This window comes from Clavelina lepadiformis, chromosome 3, assembly GCF_947623445.1.
Source record: "Clavelina lepadiformis chromosome 3, kaClaLepa1.1, whole genome shotgun sequence".
NCBI lineage: Eukaryota > Metazoa > Chordata > Ascidiacea > Aplousobranchia > Clavelinidae > Clavelina > Clavelina lepadiformis.
In genome coordinates this window covers 8559777-8583994 of record NC_135242.1, presented here as the reverse complement: position 1 = coordinate 8583994, position 24218 = coordinate 8559777, and the positions used below count along the sequence as shown (strand labels likewise).

At 35.9% G+C, this 24218-nt stretch overlaps 3 protein-coding genes and 2 pseudogenes across 3 annotated transcripts; 3 read left to right on the top strand and 2 right to left on the bottom strand.

Annotated features, from left to right (window-relative positions):
• Nucleotides 1-5419: 5419 nt before the first annotated feature.
• LOC143450368 (MICOS complex subunit Mic10-like) lies at nucleotides 5420-9220 on the bottom strand. Its single transcript, XM_076950884.1, has 5 exons — nucleotides 9078-9220; nucleotides 8817-8942; nucleotides 6289-6333; nucleotides 5923-6038; nucleotides 5420-5757 (listed from the first exon to the last, which is right to left on the bottom strand). The coding sequence occupies exons 2-5, from the start codon at nucleotides 8881-8883 to the stop codon at nucleotides 5632-5634; spliced, it is 354 nt and encodes a 117-aa protein (XP_076806999.1). The 5' UTR covers nucleotides 8884-8942; nucleotides 9078-9220; the 3' UTR covers nucleotides 5420-5631.
• Nucleotides 9221-12686: 3466 nt separating this feature from the next.
• Nucleotides 12687-14113, top strand: LOC143449439 (alpha-tocopherol transfer protein-like). The gene has a single exon (XM_076949648.1). It carries the CDS (start codon nucleotides 12861-12863, stop codon nucleotides 13677-13679), a length of 819 nt encoding a protein of 272 aa, XP_076805763.1. The 5' UTR covers nucleotides 12687-12860; the 3' UTR covers nucleotides 13680-14113.
• A 1650-nt stretch (nucleotides 14114-15763) lies between these two features.
• Nucleotides 15764-16968, top strand: LOC143450145 (alpha-tocopherol transfer protein-like pseudogene; annotated as a pseudogene).
• Nucleotides 16969-18034: 1066 nt separating this feature from the next.
• Nucleotides 18035-19671, top strand: LOC143450239 (alpha-tocopherol transfer protein-like pseudogene; annotated as a pseudogene).
• A 546-nt stretch (nucleotides 19672-20217) lies between these two features.
• On the bottom strand, nucleotides 20218-21874 carry LOC143450241 (translation machinery-associated protein 7-like). Its single transcript, XM_076950701.1, has 3 exons — nucleotides 21703-21874; nucleotides 21009-21152; nucleotides 20218-20899 (listed from the first exon to the last, which is right to left on the bottom strand). Exons 1-3 carry the CDS (start codon nucleotides 21716-21718, stop codon nucleotides 20865-20867), a joined length of 195 nt encoding a protein of 64 aa, XP_076806816.1. The 5' UTR covers nucleotides 21719-21874; the 3' UTR covers nucleotides 20218-20864.
• Between the last annotated feature and the right edge of the window lie 2344 nt (nucleotides 21875-24218).

The window sequence follows — 24218 nt, the reverse complement described above, 5'->3', positions numbered from 1 at the left end:
TTGAGTAGGAATACTGGGAGAGAAGAACTACACAATTGCTAACAGTTTTTAATTATGCCATTACTCGCCTACAATTTCATGGTTATGTTTCGTTATAATGAAATATTTGAGTCCTATTTTATTTTTAAATAAAATGGAGATAGCAAAGCATTATCTTTTTTGACATGGTTACAAATAATTAACATCCACAGATCTTCAAGTCTAGGAAGCTACTTGATCATTTTTAAATGCAGCAGAAATTAGTAAGTTATATAAACTCAAACAAAGTCGTGAGAAAAAGAATCGCGCTTTGCCAGTGTTGACGATCTTTTGGACGACGTTTTGATAGCCTCATTAGTTATAAACCAGAAGCGGATGTAGAAAAATTTTTAGCGGATGTTTTGTTTGTCACAAGTTTTGAAAATGATTTTGAAGAATTCCTTAAGAAATGGGAATTTTGCCACTAGTTTACTTGCTTTCATATCCCCATTTATAGTGTGTAGGTTGGTGAACTAAAAATATTTACGTTTTTTTTGAAAAGACTTAAATTGTTCTGAGCCAAGCTAAGTTCACTGCTTGCTTTCCTTGTTAAATTATTAAAAGTATAAGATTACATGCAAATCTGTAAGGGTTGTTGAATACCAGGAGTAACCTGTTTCGTTAAGTACAGTGTTCCCTGACCATTAATACTTTTGTTAAAATAAAATGTGTTCATTAGCAATGCCTGGATAATTTTAACAGAAAAGTGATTGTTACATGATAACTCATACAATGTTTTAGTCAGTGGGGTGACAATGTTTTAGTGGGTGTCTCTGTGCCAAGGCAAGCCAATTTTGAACTGGACATCCAACTTTGAGCCAGAGGTGGGTAATCGGCTTTGAAAGTACCATCGGTAACGATACTTGGCAAAAAATGTACCGATCGTTCCGGTATTATTCTAAAAAAGGATTTCAGTACTTTGTAGGTACTTTTTGTGTAAAAGATGCTGCTACAAGTGGAATGTTTGCCCTCGGTAAAAGTTATTCCAAGTCAAAAGGTATGTGACATTACTCGTTTGAAATGTTACTTGAAGTTTCTAGATTAAAAAAGATCAACAGTTGCTAAATTTAGTATTAAGGATTAATGCTAATGAAAATGTACTTGTTAAAATTTTGAAATTATCACATGAAAAGTACCGAGTACCAGGACCGACTGAAATTTCTTGAAAAAAGTAATTCGGTACTTTTTTTCTAAAATTTCGACAGTACCGGTATCTGTACTGGAAAATTACTGCGGTACAGTAATTCGGTACTGCCCACCTATGCTTTGAGCTGAATGGATGCCTACTGGGCACCCATTGTTTTCACCATTGACACATACAAGTGCAAGGCTATATCTGTATTGCAACATACCCTTTGATACATTGTGTTTAACAAAACCAGGGAATTAGGTAATGTCACAGACCTTTGTAAAAAAACTTAATTGAAGAAAATAAAACGCAAGGAATGAAGAAGTCCACATATACTTTTGTATGTAATATTGTGATTCGAGCAGCTTCTCTCTGTGTTTTTAGCTTAGCCACAAAGATTACGTATGTTGCCATACGTTGCCATTTATTAATTAAAACATTCCTTGTTATAGTAAAACAACACGCTCTATAAAGGCCTAATTTTTTTTGGCTAATAGTTAATAACAAGATAGTTTGGTACCAACCAGTTCACTTTAGAGAAAAACAAATGAACTTTTGCATATCTATCACCATCACCTGTCAATTGTGGGCAGGGGGCCAGATATACCGGTTAAGAAAATTACTCTGACACATGTAGTATCAACATTAAGATGAAAATACCAAAAAGATGTAATTATAAACAGTATATACAACGAATGCAGCAATAGATATAGGTATTAATTGATAAGACTGATTGCTACTAACCAGATAATCGTAAAACAAATTGTGACAAATCGATTATAGTATCCGATTCTATTTAGTTTGTTTTCCTTCGCCTTAAATTGCGTGATAGTTTAGCCCAAGTCGGATAAATGCCCATGTCACAAAGGTGTAGAGCCTCCCAGTACAGCTATGCATTCAACGCATTTTGTCTATCATATTTCCTGACGAGTATTTCTTAAAGCGAAATGACGATGCAACGTCTAGAAGCTAACACGAGCCACTGACACGCTTTGTGAGGGAAAGTTATAATTGCATTCCCATTAAGGCATTGTTGAGGGGAGTTAGAAGATAGACTAAGAAGCGGCTTGCGAAAATTGGACAAAAAAGCTCCTAGTTTGCCCTAAAAATAACGGTCAAAATTTTCCTTTTTTAAGTTTCAAACATCAAGAAGACCAACCACCCACCAGTTAAGGTGCTTGCATTCTTCAGTCCATAACTAACGGCAACGCTACGCATGCGATATATCACAATTTACCCAAGGGATGCTAAACTATGTTAATCGAAAAAAACTTTTAAAAATTTTTGGTTAGCTTGTTTTTAAATTTAAGTTGAATTGAGTGCTTTGGCCGCAATAGCGTTGAAAGACGCAAGGCCTATAGCAGAGTGGTAGACCGATCAGCAACCACGTGATGTTGACCACCAATTGCAGGGTGCTACTCAAAAAAAGCAGGCTGCATTTGGTGACGTCACGATAAAACTTTAACAAGTCTGCTAAAACTAAAAAGTACTTTCTGCTAAAAGTATTCAGCTAAAACTGTTATTGGTTGATTCGGATTATGGGTGAATACAGGAATAGGCTTACCATGTTTAACGACGGGTTATGTAACCTACTTCTGTAAACGCGGTAGCACAGACACATACCAGTATAGGCTATAGCACTTTCAAAACTTTCTGAAAAGTCCTAGACTATATATAGGCCTAGATAGAAAAACTAGGTCAGCGGGTATAGGCTAGCCTAATGCCAGCAGAACATGGTCCACTGTTGGCTTTTTTACAGTAAGGCAAAAAAATACACTGTCTAAATACTTGAAATGCCATAAATTAACTCCAATAAACCAATTTAGCGCCCACATTGTGGGCCACAAGAACAACACATCCACATGTTTCAACAATGCATTAAACATTAGGCCTTTTTCGCAATATCTTGGCTCGACACGACTGATCCAACATCAGTGATTTTATAAATTCAAGGGTGTACACGTACCAAACTCAAAAAAGTTTACGTACTTCAATTTTTTGGTAAAGCCTTTCTATCAACAACTAGAATAAGAAAGAGAAAATGGTTTCACTCGAGTGATTGCAAACTTATACACTGGCAAGCTTAATGCAATTTTTTCCCCCAAATTCTTAGAAAAGACCCACTCTTTCTTATTCTAATGGGTGATAAAAGGTTATTTTTTACCATAAACTTCGCACGCATGATTCCTTAAGCCTAAAATATCAACGATTTTAAAGAGTCCGAATCAAAACAAACTTTAAGCTGAACAGCATTTCTAAAAGGTTTTAATAGAAAGTCTAATTTATTTTGCAGCGGTTTTAAAAACGATTTTATATTGCTAGATCTGTGTCAGACACAAAAAAAGAACTTTTCGACACGTCAGTCAAAAATAATTTTGCGTACTGATATCAAATATTTTGATCGGACGTTTTATTTTGTCTATTTGATTGATAAACAACTGGTCACTTATTGTCTACAACTAAATCTATTCTATTGATGACTTAGTATTGTTAGTGTAGAACGTCGTTGAAGTGCTATAATTAAAAGAGTAAGTAGTTAACATGATTCTGTTTTGGCAATAACTTAGCATAATTTGGGAAATAAACATGGAACATGGAATAAATATGGAACATGGAATTTAATAACGCTCTCGCCTTGAAAATAAAATGAGTCCAACAAACTCCAGTTACAAAAGATGCATCGTTGATAATAGACATCTTCATTCGACAAGTTATTGCAATTATGAAACCAAGGAAACGTAAAAATGGAAAAAGCCGAAAGGAACTATTAATTGTTCCATTACTAAGAACAAAATAATCTACATAACTATCATACAGCACAGGGAATTCAAGTTGAATAAAAAAAATGCTCTGCAAACCCCATGTATGCATATTTCACATTGCAAAGCATTTAGATATGAACCAGAATATTACAACAAAGACTCTTGCAACTTTCAACCGGTGTCTTCGTAATAACTGCATAAGCGGTCAAGCTTACACTCAACAGTCAAACAAATAAATATAAATAAGCTAACAAACTATAGCTGATAAACTAACAAACAACTAGGCTATATTTTACTCAACAAACCGTATTTATAACCTTCACAACTCTTGTCTTGTTAGAAAGAAGGCCGAGATCTTAGACATTGGAATAAATTGAATACAAAGTGTTCAGCCGCTAGTCAGGTTACAGCTATTTTTCTGCTGAGTCAAAACCATAATTTAATTTGAATTTATGACGTCCGAATTGGGGGACAGGTTTTGGTACTATGACTACACCATAAACAACGAGATCAACGAAAACCGGCTTCTGCAATACCGCCCAGAGATGGAAATCAATTGGCATCTGTATAGTTGTAACCAGCGCACTCAACATCAGCTGGAGAAAAACGGGATACACAAGACAGAACCGGACCGAAAGTCTACTAGACTTGCGGAAATGGAAGTATCTGACCTGAGGTGGGCAGATTAACGGATTGAATCAGCCGAGGAATTTGGAAATATAGAGCAATTTTGCATTCATAAAATAAACAAATGAAATGATTAATTTAGAAAAAAACAAGTGTATGTGGAAACTAGTTACTAGCTCATTTATTGCAACGGAGAAGTGAGTGCATTTAAAAGTAGGTTTACATTCGTTCATCTGCAACCATGTCATTCCAAATGCGAGCAAGATATATGTTATAGGTTCAATACTGAGAAAAAAAAAGAAACCAAAGGCACATTGCTTAGCTGACCCCTTTAACGTATGTCTTAATACAGTATAAGCTACTTCAACTTGCTAAAAATTCATTTGCAGATACGATAACAGCAAGCGGCTATAATCGCTTCGGTTGCGATTTTAATTTTTTTACATTGCGTTCTTTATTCTTAACTTATACAGTATATATTTTATCTTCTTTTGTGGTATAGCCTACAAGAGCATAATCCATATGGCTGTGCTTCCAGTTCCCTTTATTGACTGATATATCAGGGGTGGAATTTGAGGCACCGTGACTAAAGCAACCGAACATCGTCAAAAAACTAACATTATTGAGTCGACACTCGACAGTCCATCGTTGCTGAGACTTAAAACGAAGAAGTGACGGATTTAGAAAATTTAAATCTAAACCTTGGTAGCTGGCTATTTTCACGACCTTAATACCGCATGACTATCCACAGCCTGTCTCGCTCTCACGTCACTTACAATAAAATGCGCAAAATGCATCGACAGTGTATCAGGCCGCTTTATACCGTTTGATAATTTCACAAGGCCAAAAGCTCAAACCGTTGAATTTTTGCGCAAACCTCAGCCAGGGGTTAATAGAGATTTATTGCATTGAGAAAATAGTGTCACAACAACATGCAGAAACATAAAACGCCAGTTATAGACAAGCCCTGCAAGTAAGCGGAAAATCGAAATCACTCTCTGTAGTCTAAATGCTATTGAGCTGAGCTCCCAACAAAGCCCACCAAATCGTGTCAAGCAATAACAAAAGCTAGATAAAATGTTTCAATGCTCTTTTCTAACTGTTAGTTTCATTTTGTGAATTTGAAGTGTCTGTGCCACTGGCGCTTTGTGATGTAGCGGGTTCTGCACTTTCAACCAACACACCAGAAGCGTTGTCTTCGGCAAAATCAGGACGGTAAAGCTGTTAGTTGGAATACATGGTATTTTAAATTTTAGCCTTTAATTAAGAGCAAAACCAACTACAGTAAGTTACTTGCTTAAACCTAAAACGGGTGTATATAATGGTTTTATTAGAAGTTACAGGCCAAAAATGAAGAATGTGATCTTATTTCTCACAGCTACTTACCTGGGAAGTACTGGAAATAATTTTATGTGCATAATGTTGACGGAATCTGTTTTCACAAGTTGTATACGCCATGCCAATACCGATTCCTGCCCCCATTGTTATTGGCCATACTCGACCTAGAAAGATATTGTAAACTATGTAAATAATTATGACATGAAAATTAACATGAAGAATTTAAACGTTCACTTCAGCTTTAAGTTAACGAGCTCCAACTGTGTATGTTTATGTGTAAGGTAAGTTATTGCAAATAACATGCAGTGATGATGGGCGGAAAATGCAACAGGAAGCTGGTCACTTAACGTAGCACCTATCAATGTAATGCACGCAAAACCAATAATCACAAATAATGACAATCCAGTTACTTACGTTTAAATAAAATTGAAAAGACTCCCCCAACTGCAACTCCAGCACCTAAACAATACACAGCCTTTTAAATAATTTGGTTCAGTTTTGAATTAAATATGAATTGCACGTTACTGCACAATTAATCATTGGTTGTAACTAGTAACCTTATAAAGTTATAATAATATACGACATCAATCAATTATGGTAAAAATAATGTTCATACAAAGCTGAAGAGGCCAATGAAATAATTTTGAAATATTGACAATATGAGTTACTGATTTTTATATAATACTTTATTATATATCAGTAAAAATGGGCTGGACACCAAGATGACATTTTCTTAACCCGGTTAAATCAATTAAGTTATTACAAACCTATTTACACGCAATAAAGACTAAATGACAGCTGTGGTCACTTTGTCACCACATAGTAACTGACTTTTTGGACTAAATTTGAAACAAGGGTTGTTCATGCCACTGGACTAAACCATTTTTGTGGTTCAAGTTGAACAATGGAACTTAACTGAACTTTTGAATTAGAGATATCAGTATTTTTAGATTCCGGACAAATTTGAGTTATTCGAAACCTTGACTTAAATTTCCTCTGTATATATATTACAAATATCAATTAAACATGTGTGCAACTGCTTAGGAAATATATTTATATACTTAGGAAACCTCAGTTTGCCAACACGATAATGCATTAACATTCATTGTCAGCATGCTTAACGTTTCATGTGACAGCATGCAAATTATGTAATACCTTGTCTATTTATCATAAATCTATTGACAAATTTCAAGTGCAATTGTAACACTTTTCATTTGGGGATTAGGGTGTTTATTAAAGAATAATTACCTAATCTACAATTAATATGAATATTTTGCGTGTCCAAACTGGCTATAAAACAACTGCAAGAGTATGATGTCCTTTGGGAAAAATCAACAACAGTGTTAGTATTACTACATATTACTGTAACACAGTAATTTCACAACAGTTTAATATTACATAATCATAACGTACATACACAGTAGTCAATGTTCTTTTAAACTTAGCCCGTTCATAATTTTGCACAATCATCTTTCAGTTATGTTATGCTTCAATGTATCAGCAGGCCCAGACATCTTGCCCTCACCCTGGCCACACCTCCAACTATGGTCTGGGAGAGTGTACTTCTTGGTAGAGTTTATTTAAATCAATCATATGCTTGTTAATAATTCTCAATTTAAACTATCTGTGTTATTTAATGTTGATTGATTTTTCAAACTGACATACCAAGCCTCTTCAAGCAGCATACTTGCTGACATAAGCCACCCTCTGCATCTTTTACTTTATATAAACATTGGTTGCCTTGCATGATACATTTTTATGTGTCCTGCTCATATTTTCTTTTCAATCACCTATATTTAGATGTGATTTCCAATATAGTTATTCTAACCTCAAACCATTACAGCTGGACTGTATGTTGAGCACACAAAAAGATTGTCATGGTAAAATCACAAGTTTTGTATATACCTAAATAATGTTATAAAAAGTTTAAGACACAGTTTGCATGCTAATAACATTTTTTTTAATCTGAACATGAAATTGTTAAAATCTCTATTTGTTACAGACTAGCATTATAGCACCATTATCAGACTATATTCAACGTCCTGGCCATTTTAAGACTTTGGGGCCCTGGTGGGAAAGTACGACAGTTTTTGACAACAAATCACGCGTGCAGAGACTTATTTTTGGTGCGATGGCAAGCACTAATGCCTGAACTTATTATTTATTATAAATTTGTGTTTTTACAAGTTTACAACCAACTTTTCCTTGTATATTTATAATAAATTGTTGTGAAGATAAAAAAGTTCAGTGTGCCATTGATGAATGTCAAGCATGCTGGTGCCACACTTTCCACTATTGCTTGGGGCTTAACAACTTATTTATCCGTTCGGTAGCCGAGTGGTTAGATTGACGGGCTCACAATAATGTGGCTCACGTTCTACCCTCATCACTATCACTGTAATGCTCTTGGCCGAGCGTTAACGGCACTTGCTTCTGTTCAACACTTGATCCTGATAAACAGTTCCAATTTCGGCCAATCGGCTATAACTCAGCAAATGAACTCGAGCAATGAGAAAGCATTGTCGAGTTTAAGTCTTAAAAAAACTTTCCTCAGTCTGAGGAAAAAGACTGTGATACCATACGGTAGTATGTATTTTCATAAATTGTTAATAAGTATTTTGGGTCTTGTACACAACCAGATGATGTCACAGTTTGAGTAGCTGGAGTGTAGTATACTAAGGCATCCTGTGGTTGCGCACTTGTATACTAGACCCGGTATTTTTTGATTTTATAGGCTGAAACATGGGTCTAACAGTCTTAAAACTATACTTTCATTTCTTACATAAATGGATATAAGCAAAATGGTACAAACCCAGAATGCAACTTATTTTAATAGCTTGACGCTTGCAAACACACACCATTTTAGATACTTATTAGTTACTTTTTTGCTTACCATATTACAATAAAACTTTTAAATTTACATAGAGTAAAGCTTATCTTACCAACTTTCACGGCAAGATCGGTTAAGCATTTATCGACATTCTTTCCATAAAAATTTTCGTCACTCATCTTGCAGTCTTGTCTTCGAAATCTTTCACGACGTACTAATGCGGCGATACAAATATAGCCTAATTAACACAAATAGCTACTTAAGTATTAGACACTAACCAGCTAAACTAAATATTAATTTATCTTGTACATGAAAAAACACATTGAAAACCGTCAGAATAACGAAAAGAAATAATAAGGGCGTAAATTAGTACTTTAACGTAGCCTGCTCTCGTCAGCACATCCGTCAAAGCGGACGCAAAAGTCGTACATCACTTAATGCGAATACAACACACAAGACTGTCACTCATTCGTCATTGACAGGGGTATGCAGATGAAGAAAAACTAACAAGAAAAAAATACACAAATGAAGAGCGCTATGGTGTGTTGTCATGTTTCAAACACAGTTCTCTTAAAAAACAGTAAATACGTGTTTGATAGTGCCGGTAGGGCTGTAACGAATCTTATATTGGATTCAGTCTGAAACGGAAATTTTTGGAAAAAGGAGCCGAATTCTGCAACCCAGGGCTGCACGTAAACTATTCTTATCGTAAAAGTAAACGAAACAATGCCTCTAAACCACGGCTTGATTGAACCCGCGCACGATTCAACCCGCGGACCTTTAAACCCTCAGACGATTCAAACCACGGACCTTTCACGTACTTATGGCTTAGGTTATCACCAAATTACTTTGTACAGTCTAGACTAGAGTTAGGCCATCCTGAACTGGCCTGTACGTCGTGGTTAACGGTTATGGTACCATTGCAATCGTACCGTATTTTCTTCAGGTACAAACTTCAAACTAACCACAGCGAAATAAGCAGAATTATAGCACACAGAATCCTTTCCTCTGCTACAGGAAAGGTTATTCTTTTATTTTCAAAATAATAAGTTGACTGGAGACAAGCGACTTATACTACTCTCAAAATGTTCCATATCCCGATTGAAACTTTTTTGCGGGAAATCTACATTCACATCAACAAACAGTTGTTACTAAGGTTTGACTTTTAATCGACGTGTAGGCTTTATTTATTTTTCGTGCCGTGTTTCATACTTCTGTGCCTGATAACGAACTGCGTAGACGTTTTTGTAAATGGGTAGAATCGTCCTAGGTTGAATGGTCCTGGGTTGAATTGTCCGGGGGTTGAATCGTCCAGGGGTCGAATCGTCCTGGGTTGAATGGTCCTGTGTTCAATCGTCCGTGGGTTCAATCGTCCGGGGTTGAATCGTTCGTGGGTTGAATCGACGTAGAACACATTTTAATTTCTTCAATTAGCTTCGTTAGCTCAAATAATTTATCTTATCATGAGTGGATATTTCTAAGTTTAGGCTTTCTGCGTTTTGAAATAGACAAAGGAAACACGTTTTCTATAACTCTTGGATGAAATTATTGTGTATCGGTCATTAAGTACAGCTTAGTTTGTCGCTAGTTGACGCCCTTAGGCTGCTCCCCGTATTTTGTAAAGTCGTAATATTTTCTCGTTTCATTTTTGTTTGCCTTTTTCTTTTACTGTTTTCGTTTTCGACTGTGATTCCAATTAAGTGTTGAACTTAAAAGGTTATGACTTATTAATACAGATGACTATATGAGCGAAGGTAACCACTATTTTAACAGTAGCCTTTTGGAGTCAGAAGTCAGATTCACTTCATCGCATAAAACAACGTAACAACCATACATTTTCGCCATAGTTGTACAGAAAGAGTGGTTACAACTGAGAAAGTTTCGACTCCGGTTCGTTTTTTTCTCTTAGTCTTCAATGGTTCAGGTTCGTTTTGGATTCAGACAAAGTTAACATATGGGGTTATGGTTCCGGAACTTCCGATTCGGTTTTTAAAAATCATCTGCTCAAACTAGTTTAGAGAGCTGGGCAGTCGGTACTTTGAAAGTAGGCTACCGTCGGTAACGGAATCGGTACTTGGCAAAAAATGTACTGACGGTTGCGGTATTCGATACTGTTTTAAAAACGTAGTTCGGTACTTAGTCGGTACCGGTACTTTTCGTGTAAAACATGCTGCTGCGAATGCAATATTTGCCGCTATTATGCCCCCGGTAAAGGTTACTCCAGGTCAAAACATATGTAACGTTATTCGTTCGCAATTTTACTTGACATTTCTAGATTAAAAATGATCAGCAGATGCTAAAATTAGTATTAAGGATTAATTAGCATGTATTTTTGAACACATACTTGTTAAAATTTTGAACTAATCACGTGAAAAGTACCGAGTACCGGGACTGATTGAAATTTCTTGAAAAAAGTAATTCGGTACAGTAATTTGGTACTTTTTTCAAAACTACTGACGGTACCGGTATCGGTATTGAAAAAGTACCGCGGTACAGTAATTCGGTACTATTTTACCGCGGTGCTGTCCAACTATGCCGATTTACAGGTTCAGTTCCGGTTCGACACCCTGAAATAATCTTTCCTTCAGACTGAGGAAAGTTTTTGCACGGCTTAAATCGGGCAATCAAGGCCGTAGCTAAACTGAGGTAAATGAGGCACTTTCCTCCATATTTTTTAGAATTTTGACACACGTTCAACAAGATTAGCAAAACATTAAAACTGTAGTGCAAATAGGGCATGCTACTGATCAAACAAACATGTTATGGCAAAAAATAGAGACCGCTTTCGATTAGGAACTGCGGCCTTTTTCGTATAAAATATTGTACGCATCTGCCTGTTGCCGTAGGCTGGTGCACACACCGGCCATACACAACAGTAACAACACTATCATAAATTCGACACTCCATCTGCCCCACCTTAACCTTTTTCACCTGTAAGACCGTTGAACATCCCGAAAAATTAGGCATCAGTGAGACACGTTGCAAGGACTCTAAATGGAACACGGAGTGGCAAATACTAGAACTAAAAACTAAAACTAGACTTTACAATATCATTCCCGACGCTGACTGCCAACCCAGCTATAGGATGGAGTGATGGACTCATTGGTCGTAGCCTACTGTTGTCGGTCGATTCTGCTCAACCCTTCACAAATGACGAGTGTAACACTTTGCGGCCTGTGGGTGTAGTGTGGAGTAGTAAACTGTAGACCATGTTATATCTAACTGTCCCATCTACCGTGTCCTCCACAGAAGACATAGGCTAATGTGCGGATTTTGGATAGCAGCATTACCCAATGGTTGCTGAACATATGTCCCGACACGTAGCCTAGTTGAGCGAAAAACATCAGCTTATATACGACGACTACAATTATAGTGAGAAAACTACATTTAGGCTACCGAAATTAGCAAACCAAATATGAATGGAAAATTTAATTCTACAGACTAACGTTGGTAAATTCTACTTCATTGACCTTTTGTTTGTTAACTTTACTTAGTTGCCACTTTAATGATTAACTTGTGCCCTTATCCTTTGTTACGAATAGGCTGCTTACTGTATGAACACTACTACTAAGCAACACCAGCTTATGAAGACAACTTAGGCTATAGCTATAGCACGCTACTGTATAGTTGATCAACGTTTGGATAATTCAATTTAGAAAGTGTTTGTTCGTATTAGTCTATAACTCAGCCCGTTGTTAAAGATACAGGACACGGTTAGGTTAGAAGAAAAGGTAATTGGGTATTGCATTTAAAGTCCTCGCTTGTTGTTTCAAGTAAGCTTTTTCCATTTCTATTTTTGAGCACGCTTTAAGCCTTTTTGGTTTTATCACTTTTTTTCCTGTGCATTGGTAATAGTAACAGCAAAGGCATTTTTCGACCTCACCGGGTTAATGACAAAAAATAATCATGATATGTAAAAGGTTAACTTTAACTCTTTTGAGTTCAGTTGAAGTTAGATTAAGGTAGCTATGCTCTAACAGTCAAGTTAGTTTGACAAGAAACTGTGAAAAAAAATTCAAACGGAGGCTACGATTTTTTGGTGAAGCAATGATAACCAATCAATCATCATTTAATGCAACAATATAGCTGTTAATTGATTCATCTATTTTAAGTTTTTTAAAGTGTTAGTTCTTCGAAGTGTTTGTTGAAACATAACATGTCAGCAAGATATCAGTTTTCCCTTTCAAAAGAATTGCTGGCAAAAGCTGTAGAAGAACTTAATGAACCAGATGACGACGCCGAGCGTTTAAAAGCTATTGATTTATTGAAAGAAAATTATATAGCCACAAACCCAGGTCTTCCACTTTTAAGAAGTGACGATAAGTTTTTGTTGAAATTTCTTCGAGCAAGGAAATTTGATCAAGATCGAGCTTTGAAAATGTTGACCAATTATCACCAACAAAGAAATAAATGGCCTGAAGTATTTGACAAGATAAAGAACCCAATCCTTCTGAAGAATTTTCTGGATGCAGGGGTAATAGTGCCATTATCGGGAAAAGCAAAAAACGGTTGTAAGGTGCTCGTGGTACGACCTGGACTGGTGCCAGGGCTAATTACAGACACCATTGCTCTGGTCATGGCGAGCTTAGAGAAGTTATCAGATGAAGAAGAAACGCAAATTCATGGGTTAATTTTTATAGAAGACCTGGCCTACATTAGCATTGATCTCGTTCAGCAAATGTCACCAGCCATCGCTAAACGAGCTGTTGGTATAATTCAGGACGCGATGCCACTTCGCCTTAAGCAGATAAACATTACAAACGAGCCCAAAATCTTTGATGTAATTTCTGTCATTTTTCAGCCATTTTTGAAAGATAAATTAAAGAAACGGGTTCGACTACATGGCACAGATTTTGATGCTTTATACCAAGTAGTCGATCGATCGGTATTGCCTATCATGTTTGCAGGTTCTGGTCCAGAATTAGATACCGAAGGTTGGAAGAATACCATCTTAGAAGAGGGCACTGCTTTATAGATTACAATACTGATTTTGTAATACTGAAAGAAAACCTTATAAGTGAAGATACTGCGTATTGCCATACGATATAATATTTGTTAATAATGTTAATTGGAATTCCTGTATTTCTGTTTCATTTGGATTTGGAATGTTTATTGTACAAAAAAATTGATGTTTTGCTGTATCCTAGTTATAATTCTCCAAAAATTTTTCATGCACATAGATGGTTAAAATGGTAACTACATAGGCGGAAATCGTGGGAAGATTTGTTCTCTCAATGTTTTTGTTGATGGAAACGTAATGGGATATTTACGTGGACATTCCATGTTTGAATGAATGAAGACACTTAGCAGTTAGCATGCAGCAACATAATCATCAAGTATTAATAAGTTCTTGAGTAAGTGCTACTACACCATTTTCCAAATTACTCGAAAGTAAAAATCTTTGATTTTTTTGTGTTTGATCAAGATAGTGATAGAATGAAAAGGGTACTTGGCTTGGCCTAACAATCATTTTAATAGGACTTAGTAAGCCGTTGACAATTGATTATGAGTTGACCAGAACAAAACATTTCGCTTAGTCGTGGTAGTATAGTCAGCTAATTTTTCACTGTGAAAAAGCCATTAATTTTTATAGTGAAAACAAACCTTGAAGATATTTCGGTATTAATCTACGTTTGCATGCATCTGTAGAGATGATAGCAGAGCAAAAACTCAATTTTTTCCTGTTTACGTTAACTTGACATAAAGTCTGACCAGCAAAGTTAAATAAATGACAAAGCATTGTAATTACGATCCTTATCATGACGTGGCTTTGATTGTTGTAGTCTTAGGCTTAATATGAGGGACCTCAGTTAACAGAACAGAAAAGTTTTTATTTCATCATATTTTATTTCTGAACTTTCATGTCTGTTCCGTCAAATAATTTGCACATCCGCCACCGTTATAATTATGGCAGTTTTATGAAAAAGCGCGAGCTTTACACTAACGCATTTATAAACTTTAAAAAATTAAATGACATACCATAACCTGAAATCATAAGGCCAGTATAGCCCGAAGAACTAAAAACTATATATTCGCTTGACTTTGCTATAGTCCTACGATATACAGCAGGGTGACCTTAAAGTCACGCGCTACACAGAAATTACAATTTATTCAACAATCAAGTTACAATATGTTTTCAATGTAACTTTCATTAAGATCATTACACAACTCCAAACGATCACTCAAGTTTCAAAGAATGTTAACAACCGGATCCAGTGCTGCAGACCTGCAGCCGCATGACATTTTTAACTTTCCTCTTTAAGTTACAGACAAAAAAGATGATTTTTATCTCCGATGTTGACCGAAAAGATCTTTAATTTCGGCTTTACCTACAAGCAATGAGCGAAAAAAAGCAGAAACGCCCAATGGCTTAAAACGTGCATGATGATAGAGATGATAAACCAAATGTTAAAGGTGAATAATTGTTAGCACATCCACTAAACCCAACATACAATAAACAAGTTGAAAAAGTAACTTGCTTCAACTTTTATGTAAAAACTAGCTTTATTAATGGTGATTATCAGCCTACCTTGAATAAGAACTCGGCTTGGTTACTCAAAAGCCAACACATTTCCATACAACGATCCGAATCGTCTTCTGCTAAGTTATGTAACACTTACAACTTATACGGATGGAATCTTTTTTTTTTCAATATGCGCTGCATTGTTGTTAGAAGAATGCCCTGTTCAAGGTACGGAGATATTCATCGTGTTCATTCCTGTGGGCTGGCTTGCTGCGGTCTCTACCAAAATGGGATTTTCAAACTCTTCAGGTGTTTGCGAAAGTCTAGATTTTCAAGCATCACAGCTTCACTCACCCTCCCTTCAATTACAACATCAAAAGTTTAAATCATACGCAAATAAACTCTGATCTCTACATGGTGTGTGACTTTGAAGATGCACTCTGTAAATTGTTGTTGCGGAGGCTGGATCACCATCGTGGCCTTACAATGGGAGGTTAATTATTAATAGGAGGACCCCTCTGTTAATGATTAGTTTTCCCACAACACATCTCAAGTTAATACAAATTTTTTTTAAAGATTTGTTGAAGGTCGACAGTTTGTATGCAAGAGTTTTAATGTGAGCTCGACGGTTATCTTTCACAATTAAAAATAAGTATGACCGAACGATACAAGTGTACTTTGTCAAGTGAGTTGCTTGCAAAGGCTGTAAAGGAGCTGAATGAACCAGCTAACAACTCGGAACGTTTGACAGCTATTGATCTTCTGAAAGCAAACTACTATGCTGCCAACCCAAACCTTCCTCTCATCTATGAAGATGACGGATTTCTTCTGAGGTTTTTAAGAGCTAGGAAATTCGATCAGGAAAAAGCGCTTGCAATTCTAACTAATTTTCACCAACAAAGGCAACAGTGGCCTGAAGTATTCGACAAAGTCAGAAACTCAGTTCTCCTAAAAGATATATTGGATATAGGTGTGGTCATTCCTCTGGCCGAAAAGGCAAAAAATGGATGCACTGTAGTTGTTGCTCGATTTGGATTGGCAAACGAACTACCAATTACCGATACATTTGCTGCCTTGGTTGCCAGTTTGGAAAAAATACTGGAAGATGAATGCACTCAAATATACGGAATAGTTGTTGTTCAAGATTTGGCCTATTTTGGAGCCGATTTTGTAAAGCAAATGACCCCAGACATTGCTAAGCGTGTTTTTGGAATCTTGCAGGACGCCATGCCGTTGCGGTTAAAGCAAGTTAATATTACAAATGTGCCTAGAATTTTTGACGCATTTTTTGTAATTGTCCAACCATTTCTGAAAGAGAAAACAAAAAAGAGGCTTCAGCTTCATGGGACAGATTTCAGCAAGCTCTACGATGCTGTTGATCGATCTGTACTGCCATTTATGTTTGCTGGTTCGGGAGCTGAACTTGATGTCCAAGGCTGGAAAGTAAAATTATTGAAGGAAGGTACTGCACTGTGAGTTGAAGCAAAGGTACAGCACTGTGAGTTGAAGCATTGATAAAAATGCAACAAAATGAAAAAAGATCTAAAAAAACTCACCACAATAAAATATACATACGCGTTATATTTTTAAAGCAATTACACATTTTAAACATTGTATTTTAGAATAGATACAAATAATTTTAATAGATATACGCAAATACAAAAAAAATCCAAGTTTTAAAAAATCCATTATATGTTCAATCTTCAGCAAACAATCTGTCTATGCTTGCAAACGACCACACTATACTGCTCACGTTTATGGTTACAGCGCGTTCCTTTGTTTTGCAGAATTTATCAAAATAGATGTAAATAAAAAAGGAAATTTCATGAAAATAAAAAATACAAAAACTGAAATTGCATTTCTGTTTTCTGGTTGAGTAAATTCTGTTACAGAAATGTAGCCTACTACATAGAAAAAGATAGGCATGCAAAATCTATAGTTTTCAGCAACAAAATGGAACAATTTTATGTATGTGCTGGTTTATATGAAAATCAATGTTAGCTATTTTATTATTTATTGATGCAACTTTACATAGCCTATACAAACTGATTAAGTTTTACCTTTAGCTTTTCGAACGTTAGGTATTTACGTATAGCCTAAGGCTTTTATCTATAATTTTTCACCAGCATCAGCAAAACCAGCTGACCGGGAGAAGAGAACAGAAGAGAATAGTTAGTCGAGTTAGTGGTTAGTACATGAGTAAACGAAAACGATACGCTTCAATGTGGAGAGAGAGCAAAATTATGAAAATATGAGAACATCTCAAAAAGTACAAAATCCAACTTTATAAAAAAAACATGGACAGATAGCTGAACATTTTTTAGGAAAAGTCACCAAATTTCAAGCTTCTACAAATCTACAGCAAACAATGCAACTGTACGCCACGTTTTGCTGTGACTGTGTGCAGGAGAAGCCACATCAAGCATAAATAGGGTTAAATGGCCTTTCCTCCCCCCTTTCGTAACTTATCTTTACAATTTTTAAGCACTTACATTAGTTTTGTGGCTAGAAAATCCAATAAATCAGAAGCTTCTATAAACATCTTTTAAATGAAGGGTACTCCGGTACTAGAACATTACTTTTTGCTGCGAACGTATGGTAGCACAGATATGTCACCAACAAATGTGGCTTGGTGATCTCATGATTTGTACAACCTGATGCATAAAGTTGGAATTAATGAAGTGATTGACATAGGCTATAATTGGTTAGACAAGGTTATAAGTAATGGGAAATGCAGCTTACTTATCAATTTATTGAGCAAGCATTAATATTCGGTGGGACTGTTGGTCCTGTAACTAATTAACTTTGGTATGTTACATAATTTGCGATGCTTTCCACAGGCGCGGTTAATGGTTAATCGTCACAATTGCTTGGCAGAGATCCTCCTAGACACATGGACAACCGTAGCCAAGTTTCAATTGATATTTCTAGAAGAAGCAGTTTAACGTTTTTAGAAAAGTCGGCTACTTTCGTGTTATTTAAGTCGCCCAGCTGCTGTACTTATGGCTCAAAGGTACCAATGCAAGCTATCGCCAAAAACTTTGGAGAAAGCTATTAAAGAACTAAACGAACCTGAAGACAACGATGATAGATTAAAAGCAATTGACGATCTGAAAAAAGCATTCGAAGAACAAAATCCTGACATGAAATTGGCACGAGATGATGATGAGTTTTTGCTGAGATTTTTACGGGCTCGCAAATTTAATCAAGAAAGAGCATTAGCTATGATTTCCAATTACCACAAAAAGACCGCAGACTGGCCTGAGGTGTTCGACAAAGTGAAAAATCCTGCACTTATTAGTGATACCTTGGATTTAGGTGTAGTATTACCCTTGAAAGGAAAAGCAAAGGATGGATCTACGATAGTAGTTGGTCGGCCAGGGATAGGAGGTACGTATAATCTAACTGATTTATACGCATCTATTTTTCTAACCATGGAAAAGATGGTCGAGGACGAAGAAACTCAAGTATACGGAGTTACCGTTATACAAGATCTGGCCTACCTTGGCATGGATTACGTAAAGCAAATAAATCCATCCATTTCGCGAAGATTCGTAGGAATAGTTCAGGATTCATTGCCATTACGAGTGAAAAGCTTGAACGCAACCAACGAGCCCAAAATATTCGATATTGTGTTTGCAATGGCTCAACCCTTCATGAAAGAAAAAATAAAAAAGCGTTACCGGCTTCTCGGTCAGGACTTCACCATGTTATACGAAATCATTGATAAATCAGTGCTTCCACCGATGTTTGCTGGATCAGGGCCGCCCCTGGACCCGGAAGAATGGAAACAAAAACTTTTCAAGGAAGAATCAATTTTGTAAATTTACTTTATGTTAGTATTAACATTATTTAATTGTGCTGTAGTAATTTTGTTTGTATAAAACATTGGTTTGAGCTACTTTTCGCAGCCAATGTTTAGAATAAGGTTGCTTGCTAACAACGCTGTGATACGCATTTAGCTGGATAAATATATCATACTATGAAATTGCCTATATACTTGACGTAGTATAATTAGCCAAATATTTGTACAGACTATAATAGTTTAATGCCAAATATTTTAATGTTGCTGTTAGCTTACATCTAGTAAATCGTTATTCGAATCAACAATCGCCTCATCATGTGTTTCATCGCATGGCTGTTCTCGTGGCTAATGTTCTGCTGTCAATCGGGCTCTTGTTTTGTCAACAGTGGTTATTTTTTCGTCATTTAGTCCAGAAGGTTTTAGCAAGCGTAAGTTTGTTGACTTGTGTAAAGTTTATTATCAGTTCAGGATTTGGCAATTAAAAAGTATTCTGACTTACGTACACTTTATTTTATAGAGAGTGTCATTATTTGATAAGCTTAAATTGACATTACTGCACATTCATGTGAATTTTATGTCGATGCCATTATGCATTTTGATGATTTTATCCGTGTACATATTTTGATAATGATCCTTATGTTTGTTTGTGTGTTAAATTATTATCTATATTGAATATACATTTTTAAAATTTGAAGTTAATCGAGGGAAAAGGTTTCTTCTCACTTTGAGTAACTATTATATCGTTTATTTTCCGCTATTGACTATTGGTAGCAAAAGTATGGTACTAACTGTAATAAGTTGATGCGATTCAATAACGGCTCACACAGAGCGTACACACACGACGGCTAGCACAATCGAATGACCTCGTAGGGTAATCCGAATGACACCGGTACGACACAAACTTAAAGGGAATAGTAATTAAATGATAGTAATTAATGGAAATTACAGTTAAGCATGCTGTTTCCCCACCAGGTGGTGTGCCAGTTAGAAAAGAAGGAAATCACATAAAACAACAAGAATGAACTAACAGTTTCAAGAATATAATAACAATTTGATTCAAACATTATCACACTAACCTCGTTGTAGACTGGCGAAACAAGAAATACGTTAACAAACAATTTACAAACAAGAAAAAAATTGAACTACTAATTTCCCTTGCACGAGTTTTAAGATCCTTAGATCCAAAATTACCATTTCTTGAATGGCGCCTTCTACCAAAGCCTTGGAGGGTAACAAATCCAGGCGTTGTAGTGACAATATTTGTTTATTTAACATCATACAATAACTGACACCAACATAAAAATAATTAATGCTTTTATGTGTTTCCAACTCTACATAGAACAAAATAGTTAAAACAAACCCTTGCTGAGTTGATAAACGTACGCTACAACCACAAGAGAAGACGATAATGCTAGCTTGCCCAAAAACTAAAAAGGTTTTCTAAAAGACTGCAATTATCATCATGGTAATATCATATCCTGGAAAGGCGTTATTGGGTATGATTGTAATTTTATTGCAACTTGAACAAAAATCTTAAACTAAACTTGTCTAGCACTGGCATCTGTTAAAGATTTCGTTATTGTCAATGATAAGCATGTTTAGTAAATTTTCGAAAAGAAAAACACCTGTAGTCGAATGAAACATGCAAGTAAAGGCAATATTAAAAACATTCCTTTAAATAACACAAGCTCATTAATCTGTCATATCTACCAATGCTCTCTGGTGAAACAGCATAGTGACGTGCTTTCCATAACAAGCAAAATACTTTGGAATCCATTTCTGAATATTCTGTAATTAGTTAATTGTGGATGTACAGCTGAAAGCAACTTAAATGAAAAACAGCCAATTGAGTTTTAAAAAAATACATAAAAAATATTGTGGAGGCCACAGCATCACTTCTTTCCAGATTTCTTAATTCCACCTTGTGCTGTAATACATAAATAAAGATACACCATATTTCTATAAAGTGACAGGAACTCTGCATCATAAAAAACATGACATGATTTTCTAACAAGCTTAGTCTTTAAAATACTAACCCAGTGGGCCCTTCTTTCCTGCTTTAGCCTTCATTTCTGCCAACTTTTTTGCTTCTTCCTTCTGTTTTTGTTTGAATGCCTTTTCGTCGTCATCCATTTCTCCCTGGGCTTTCTTTGGCTGTTTCAAGGGTTTCTTTTTACCACCTTTAAATGTTTTAGTTTAGAGTACTGTAAACAGTAGGGATGTGTCGTGAAGAGCATTATTCGGGTTCGTACGAACCCGAATATCATGAAGGTCGACACGAAAAAATCCCGAATCTATTCGTATTAGAACCAAACAATAAAATTCCATCCAAAATGTGTCAAGTCTTGCTTGTAACATGATGTAATCGATAAACAAATCGCTTTCTTTCGAAAAATAGTGTTTAAAAAAACAATTGAAAACGCAAAATCGTTAGGCAAACGACCTTCATTATAAGTACTGCTGACTCTAGTTTAGCTTTGTCGGGAAACTAGATCATCATTTTTAACAAAAGTCAGTAAATTTATAAGTAATATTGTATTCGGGTTCGCCATTGTTGGTATTCGTGTTCGCCCGAATCTTCCATAAAGGCGATATTCGGCGAATCTATTCGGGTTTGGGTTCGTATCGGCCCATCCCTAGTAAACAGTTAGATTAAATATTATATTATCAACCTCCAGCACAACAAAACATTAATATCTAAATGCAGCAAGAGTAGGAATCTTATCATACCTTGTCTCCCAGACATTTTTTCGTTAGTGATGCAATGTAAGCTGACAAAATTGCTAAAACCCAGAAAAAGATATATAACTATGATGTTGTAAAGTATACTGTATAAGTATAAACGATATTTATACAATACAAGAGCAACAACTTTTCTACAAGATATCTGGAGAAAATCCACATTGTGAGCCAAAAAGAATTATCACAAAATTGCCAGTAATAATTAGCAATTAACAATTACTATTTAGACAATATTATCCAAACTACTGTAATTATTTTGAATGAGCAGCATGTTAAAAGCATTATACTTCTAAAAACAAAAAAAAACACTTTCAATTTACTTCCTTGCAACAATTGTTTAATCTAATTAATCTGCATCAAAGCGTTTCAACTGTGTATGGTACCAAAGATGCTTTGTGCACAAAAGGAAAATCCATAGACCAACAGAAACCACAACAATTGTGGTGTATATAAGTTTTTTACTAAAAATTATGAAATTTACTTGTGATCTTTTCATGATCAAACTACTAAGCTTGGGTGCGAATTAAAAGAAACACTAAATTTGAACTTAAAATGCCTTAGTTTATTTTCCGAACTCTTAAATTTAATGCTATTCTTCTTCAACGAAAACTCACACCTCAAGTTAATCGAAAAATAAATTCAAACCAAAACAATAGCCAAATTTGAACTCAAAACTTCCAGCAAACGAGCCTAATCAAACCCACCAGATTAATTTTCCAAATCGTCCAAAACGAGTATAATAAACTTATCAGCAAAAACCCACCAGTCATGGTATTGTGATTTTGTGCAATAAAGTGAATGATGAACATTACAAGGCCAAGGCTATTTTCATTGGAACACTAGTAAAGTAATTTGTTACGCAAGGCCAAAACTCCGCATTAGCTTACAGTCTTAGGAAAAGACAGACTATTCAGATTGTTTGTAAATCCCAATAACCACTTAAATGGGAAATGATGATTGCTGAGCTGAAGTTGAGTATAGTGTCCTTTTTCACAATTATGGACAAAACTTCAACCTGATGCGCTGAGGTTTTTATACAAAATGCTGAGTCAGCGCTGACGAGCTAGTTTACTTGAAATGTGCACGTAAAACTATTTGTTTCTGGCTAGGCATTGTTAAAACTATTTTTTGTCTTTTAAAATGGCTTTTGTGACACTAACTAGCTTTTCCCATTTAAAATATATTAATGTGCACCAAGCTTATCCCTACAAAATTCTAACAATGACCAGTGTGGCATGTACACGTAGAACCCTATAGGATGCACATTGCAAGGGCAAAATGGAAGTTCTTGACTAATTCCAGTGGTTGATAGGTAAAAGTTAGTTGTACACTGGTGTTTTGTGTTGTTGTTAATTGTACACTGCGTCGTTTAGCAAATATCACAAATAATTGTAACTTTTTTGCAGTGGACTCATTTTTTTCAAAATGAGCTATGTAGGCTATATCTATGTAATTTTCGACAGTGTTAAGAAAACAAAATATCTCAGTTTCATTTGCACTTGCATTGATGTTAATTGACTGTTTTTTGATTGGTAGGTTTTGAAAACAAAGACATTAAATGTTTTTAGCGTTTAATTTTTGGACAATTTTTTTTAGTAAATTCAGCTTTAGCCTAGTCTGCAATTTTTTTTCAAACACTACCACAAAATGTCAGGTATAGCTAAATAAATTGTTATAGACTCACGCAGTGGTTGAAGACTCGGTCTCCAATGCGTGAAAACATATGTCAAAGCAAGCGGTATGCCTTTGTTTATGCGAACGTGTGCGATAAAAGGGCTTTCAAGCTTGTTTCTTTCGTGAGATACTAGGCCTAGGCCTAGTCTATCTTTGCTTTTACATACTATGATTCTGCCAGAATAACGGTGATATGAATGCGGCAGTTTTGAGTCTTTGCGCCATCAAACGTGGCGTGATCATAGACACCATATATTTCGATTGTCTATGGGTTTGATGCGCCAGAATCTTGATCTGGCCGTTATCATCAATTGGTAGTTTGGTACATGATGCCACTGCCAGAAGAGACCTTAAATTTTCCCTTTACCAATATCTATCTCTGTTTACAATGAAACTGCAATTGTTAATCTTCGTATGAAGCTGATGTTATATGGCCACCAGGACTGGGTGTCGGATAAGTCGCGCACAGCCTCTGGACTGAGCACTCCCCCAAAGCTGGCTGACCACGTATTCCGTGGGAAGCATAGCTCGGATTGCTCCTTCAATTTCATGTCACTCACAAGCCAAAATTGCACACAGTTGAACGGGAAAACCAAATGGTATCCCACAAGGATCGATCCTGGCTGCTTCCACTTTAATTCCTACAGTCTACAACACCGATGACCCAACAAGGTACCAATATAGGTGGGCAGTACCGAGTCCGACTGTACCGATACTGTCGGTACATTTGAAAAAAGTAGCGATTCTCTGTGCCGAATTAGTTTTTCAAGAAATTTCAGTCAGTACTTTTCAGTTGATAATTTTAACAACTATGTTTTCAAAATACATGT